General features: G+C 59.2%; 1 protein-coding gene across 1 annotated transcript; it reads left to right on the top strand.

The window, feature by feature from the left end:
• On the top strand, window positions 356-5,752 carry TMEM200C (transmembrane protein 200C). Its single transcript, XM_018039816.1, has 2 exons — window positions 356-712; window positions 3,582-5,752. Exon 2 carries the CDS (start codon window positions 3,681-3,683, stop codon window positions 5,463-5,465), a length of 1,785 nt encoding a protein of 594 aa, XP_017895305.1. The 5' UTR covers window positions 356-712; window positions 3,582-3,680; the 3' UTR covers window positions 5,466-5,752.

The following is a 5,961-nucleotide window of genomic DNA, read 5'->3' as shown; positions in this document are numbered from 1 at the left end:
GCGCCCTGCCCTCCCCGCGCGCCCCCGGCCCGGGCCCCCTCCTCCGCCTCCCCTCGCGCCTCCTCGTTCCTGGGGAAGCGGTTCTTCCGAAGGGACGCGCGCCGGCGGGAGAGGAAGTGCGGTGGGGGAGAACGGCGAGGCGAGGGGACTGGAGCCGGGGAGGAGGCGGGAGGCGGGAGGCGGGGCGGGGCGGGGGGCGGGTGCGCCCCCGAGCCGCCGGGCCGGGCCGGGTACCGACTGCCATCCTGCAGCGATTTCCCTGTGTCACGGCTCCCGTCTCCTAGCAACCGCCGCGGGTCCGGCCGCCCCGAGCCGCTCTCGCCGCCGCCGCCGCCGCCGCCGCCGCGGGCTCAACTCCACCCGGCGGTGCCCGGCGCGCAGCAGCCGCACAAAGAGGCGCGGAGCCGACCAGCAGGCAGGGCCGGACTAGGGGCCGGGGCGGCGGGGAGAGCGGCTCCGGGCGGGATGCGGGATGCAGAAGACCTGACACTTGAAAACTCCGGGAAATGGCTCCCACCCCGGCGCCGGAGAGGGATGCGCACCCGGGGCTGACGCTCGCCCCCGCCGGGATGCTGAGCCGCGCTCGCACCGAGGGCCCCGCGGCGCTGTCCCCGCGCTCCGCCGGCGGCCCCGGCTCGAAAAGTTTCTCCATGGTTCCTTTGTGTCGCCCGAGCGCCCGTTCGCCGGCCCCGAGCTGCCCCCGTCTTCCCGGGTAAGTGAGCGATATTCTTGGCTTCCAGCGCTGCCATCTTGAGCCTTTCTGTCTGTCCCCTCGGGCGCCCCCTCCCCAGCCCCCGGCCCCAGCCCGGGTCCCCCGCGCGGGTGTTCGGGACACTCGTGTTCCTGGGCGGGCTACGCGGCACGCGCTGCCGGGATACAAGCGAGTTCAGGGTTGCCCTCACTTCGCTCGCGCCTGGCTTCGTTCCAGAGGCGGACTCCCAGCTGCTGCACTCATGTGACTCCAACATAAATAAGCAGACCTAAAGGGAAGGGCAAGGGGGGCTCGCTGCCCTGCCGGGGAGGGCCCGGGGGTATTGAGGACCCGGGCAGGGCAGGGCGCTCCCAGTCCTGTGGGCTCCGAGCCGCAGACACCGAGTGGGGCTTAATCCATCACGAGCCGGGAACTTGAACGTCTCTCTTGGAAGCAGTTGTATTTTTAGACATCCCTCCTTTCTTTCCCCCCAGCCTCCATTCCTTTGCCGCGGAAAGACCAGCACCAGGCAGTAAATTGCTAGGGCAGCCGAGCTCGAATGCTAAGTTTGTTTTCCTTCATTATGCACGAAGAAAACCTCCAAGGTGGTTCTTCCTCGCCATCTGACCTTTGTCAGTATTTCCCCGTCAGATGTCAGATTTCCACGTTATAAAGGAATTCAGGCTTCAGCAGAGCTGAAGGAATAATAAACTAGGGAGTTAATTACTAGCTATTAAACTAATTTTAAAGATCTTCTGTAAACGATTGTTGAAATCCATTCCAGTCTTCCTTACTTTGTACCCAGAGCCAAAACTGCCTTGTGAGGAGAAAAAACATGTGTGGACCTTCCTCCTCCAAGACGTCCAGCGTCCCCATCAGTGCCCAACAAAATGTTAGCCCTTCTCTTTTTTCTGGGAGAGCCACCTGGCCAATTGAGGCTGCCTTTGCTTCTAAAATGTCTGGCTCCTCAATCCTTCTTAAGACAGTCACTCGTCTCCAGATCATTACATTAAAGATGCTGGAGTTTGGGTATCACTTAAAAAAGCAGTCTTTGCAGTTACAACTACATAATAAATGTGCTTATTTAGGGGGAAGAATGGACAGTAAGCTACTCTGGTTTCTGTTTTGTTTTTGTTTCCCCCCCAATCTCTGCTTATTGGTGCAGCTCCTACTTAAAAACAAAATTCAAAGGGTTTGTAAATGTATTCTCTCCACTAAGCCCCCTCTCACTTGCCCAGTGTTTAACCCCTCTCTAGCCCATCTCGAATTCCTGCTTACTGAAAGCCAACCAAGTTCCAAGGAGATATTGATTTACAAGCATTGTAAATAGTGGATTGCCATTTGCTTTTCCATCAGTGGAGAAATGCTTCTGTCTTGGTATGATAGAGGGGCTCAACGGGCAAAGCTGTTCACCCAGGCACCAACTAAAAGCAAAATTCTACCTGAGCAACCCCCCATTTTCAAAGGGCAGTTTATTCTAAAACATGAATTATTTTATAAAGGATATAATTCCAAAGGCTTATGAGTGATATCTAAGCCTTTCGATTTCAAACAATGCCCTTAATTTTAGCATCTCTATTACAGGAGGGAACACAACCAGTGGAACAAAATATGTGTTACTCTGGGGATCCAGCAGGACTGAAATTTTTCGAAGCTGACAGATATCCACAGAGTTGCATCTGTGCCGTTTATCTACCCAGGCTTTATTATAAACCACTAAACTTCCTGTAAGATAGTCCACTGATTGTTGTCCCCCCTCCTTTCCTAAAAATGACCTCATGAGAAAAACATGGGAACAGCTCTCCCTTGGGAGATCCTACAAGCCATCGTTATTATGTAGACTGCTGTACCTAGTTAATTGCCTCCTCATTTGAATATTTGGATTCTTCAGAATGTACTGTTGGCACATTAATAAGGGGTCAGAAAGCTATGATGGCAGGTCTCTCTCTCTCTCTCTCTTTTTTTTTTTAAGATTGGAATTTTCCCACATGAGAGAAAGATCCTGGGAGGACTGCTTAAATGCCCTGATGGGCTCTAGCACTTGATACCTTTAAGGGAGTTCCTCTGAGGGAGGAGAAGAGGCCAGAGAGAAGAGCGCAGTTACATAATCTGTTACCTAAAACTAAATATTCCACCCCAAGAAGCTGTCCAGATGTTGCAGGAAAGAGATGAGGGAAGGGGCTGTGAGAAGGATCAGCTTGCTTGAGAACAATGATGGCTTGGAGACAAGGTGGTGGAGGGATTCATGGTCGGAGTACTGAACATAGCTCTCCGGTGTTCCCCCAGCCGTGAACTGTTTATTAATTACATGAGGTAAATAAACCGTCTGCCAGGATATGACTTTTCACTTCTGTCCAGTGAAAGGACTTCCTTTTGTCTTTATGAATCGGTAACTTTTGTGACTGTTTCAGGGACTTTGAAGGCCCCACAGACAAACAGACCCTCCTTTCAGTTAAGAGACTTGGAAGTCTGGGGCGCCCCCCTTGGGAGACAGGAGAGCCCGTGCCCACGAGCGCTAAGTCCCACGTTAGTTTTCACTCATGGTCAGAACTCCGTTGGCTGTCAGCCTGGAGCTTTTGAATTGAGCCCTGCTGGAATAGTACCTACAGTGTTTGGGGGATGGGGGAGAAAAGAAGACGTGCTCTCCAAGTGTGTTTAACCGTCTCGGATCAGTTACGGCAACAGCGCTTCTCGTCCCTAATCCACTGCCCTCACCCCCTGGTCTCCACGTAGGGCACTCGTGTTAGCGGGTCATGGCCCCGGGATGTGGGATGGAGTGGGGTGGGGGCGCGCACATGTGGTGGGATCTTGGAGCCGGACTATGGCAGAGCGCGTGGGATGTTGCCGCAGCCAAGCCTACACCCTCTGACTGTCTTCCTCTGCTTTGCAGCAGGAGGAGGTGGAGGAGCGGCTAGTGGGCAGCTGGTGCCCCCCCCTGCCCCCCTACAGGCCTCCGGCCCCGGGTTAGCCCCACTCTCCACCGCTCGCTATGATCGCCACCGGTGGCCTCCTGAGGATCTCCGCCCGGAAGCAGGACCCCCTCCGGCCCCCGGGCCAGGTCCCCAAGCGCAAGCGGAAAGCCAAGAAGAGGCGCAAGAACGACGTGGTGGTGGTGAAGGGCAAGCTGAAGCTGTGCTCCGTCTCCGGGCTCATCGCCCTCTGCGGGATCGTGGTGCTGCTGGTGGGCATCGCCCTGGCGGTGGTGGGCTACTGGCCCAAGGCCAACGGAGCCCACCGGGAGGGGGCTAAGCAGCAGCCGCCGCCACCACCCGGGGACAGCGGCTACCGTATCCCCTCCATGACCAACAGCAGCAGCGGGGGCAGCAGAAACCGGTCCAGGACCCAGCCGGGGCCTCCGGAAGGTGTCACCGCCAGTTCGGTGGGCGCGCCCAGGAGCACGCCCCCAGGGCGGTCCCCCGCCCCCTCGCCGTCGTCCTCCACGTCGGTGGGCTTCTTCTTCCGCGTCTTCTCGGGCTACCTGCACTCCGACAAGCTCAAGGTCTTCGGGCCCCTCATCATGGGCATTGGCATCTTCCTCTTCATCTGCGCCAACGCCGTGCTCCACGAGAACAGGGACAAGGAGACCAAGATCATCAACCTGCGGGACCTCTACTCCACCGTCATCGACGTGCACAGCCTCCGCGTCAAAGACCTGGCGGCCGCCGCCTCGTCCTCCGGCCCCGCCTCGGCGCCCCCCGGCGCCGCGCCGCTCAACGGCTTCCTGGGCTATGTGCAGTCGCGGGGCCTGGAGCTGAAGCCCGGGACCCGCGGCGGCGCCGCCGGGGACGCCTTCGGGGCGGCAGCGATGCTGGCCCGCGGCGCCTGGCCCCACCCCGCGGCCCGGAGGGGAGGTGGCGGGGGAACCCCAGGCGCCGTGTCCCCGCCCGACCTGGCCTCGTCCCCGCGCCGCCCGCGGGAGCCCCCGAGCCCGGCGGAGGCCGTGTACAGCATCTACCGCGAGCTCCCGGGCGTGGCCGGCCGTCGCCGGGCCGCGAGCAGCGGGAGCAGCCCTGCGCCCGGCAGCCCCCCCGAAACCTGGGGGCGCCCGAGCACTGCCAGCTCCCTCGTGGGCTCGTCGCTGAGCGCCTTCGCGCTGCTGCCCCTGCCGGGGGACCGCGACGGGGACGCGGGGACCGCGAGCCACGGCTGGCAGCGGCCCCCCGGGGAGCGCGGCGCCCGGGAGATCCCGCTCGACCTGAGCCTCGCCGACCTCCGGGGCGGTGCCCCGGGCAGCGCGCGCTGGGCGCCTCGCGAGCCGGAGGAGCCGGCAGCCGCGCGCACCGCCAGGGGGCAGGGCGGCCGCCTACCCAGGACCGGCAGGCACGCGGCCCTGCGGCGCCGCAGCACCAGCGGGCTGCCGGACTACCGGGCGGCCCAGTCCTCCGAGCCCCTGCCCGCCTCGCGCAGCGCGGACCTGGACTCCAGCCTCCCGGAGCTCGTGGCCTCCCCGGAGACCCCAGCCCGGCCGGACTCGCCGAGTTCCCAGTCTGATGACCCGTCCTGCAGCAATAAGGGCTACACCCCCCTGCGAGAGACGGGCACCTCCCTGGAGTCGATGGGGGACCTGGGGGCCGGTGGAAACCCAGACGGGGAGGCCGCCACCGCCCCGGAGCCGGAGCAGAGACCCCCGGAGGATCCCGGCCAGGAGGCCCCCGAGGCCGAGCCCTCCCATCCGGTGCAGAGGCAGTTTACAAAGAAGGAGAAACTCTATATGATTTCCCGGTCTCACGCCTCAGGGGTCGAGGACAGAGAATTGGAGAGTGCTGGCATTTAGGAAGAGAGAGAGAGAAGATAGGAGAAATGCCCGCAGGAAGTAGGGGATTTATCCGCGGAAATCGCCCACTACCCAAAGAGCTGCAGAATGTTAGCCTTGAATTGCATTCACGAGATTCCTGTAGATAATTCCAAGCAACTTTTTTTTCAAAGCAAACTAGTCTTATAGGTCCGATGGTGATTGTATGTTCTCTGAAAACCAAATGTATTAAAAGGTCAGCAATCTAGTTCCTTAGATAAAATTCTCTTAATTTTCTTAGGATCAAAATAATATATTTTTGACAGTAACTGTGCACTTTACTCCAACTTTTTTTTTTTTTTTTTTTGGATCTCTAATTCCCCTGACCTGTACTCTGCCGCTGGTTTTGTCCCTAGCTGCTCGTGAATGACAAGCTTTCTTCCTTCTGTGCTTTTGGGGAGCATAGAAGGGTTTGTCTCAGTTCTCTGAGAACTGATTTTACTCAGTGAAGTCAAAGCCAAAAGCATGAGTTTGAAGA

Source organism: Capra hircus, chromosome 24 (genome assembly GCF_001704415.2).
Source record: "Capra hircus breed San Clemente chromosome 24, ASM170441v1, whole genome shotgun sequence".
In the NCBI taxonomy this organism is placed as follows: domain Eukaryota; kingdom Metazoa; phylum Chordata; class Mammalia; order Artiodactyla; family Bovidae; genus Capra; species Capra hircus.
The sequence above is the reverse complement of the archived record's forward strand: the minus strand, read 5'-3'. Positions and strand labels throughout refer to the sequence as shown.

Bases quoted from the DNA above. Each gene is read 5' to 3' on its own strand.
- TMEM200C (XM_018039816.1), top strand. From the start codon at position 3,681: ATGATCGCCACCGGTGGCCTCCTGAGGATCTCCGCCCGGAAGCAGGAC.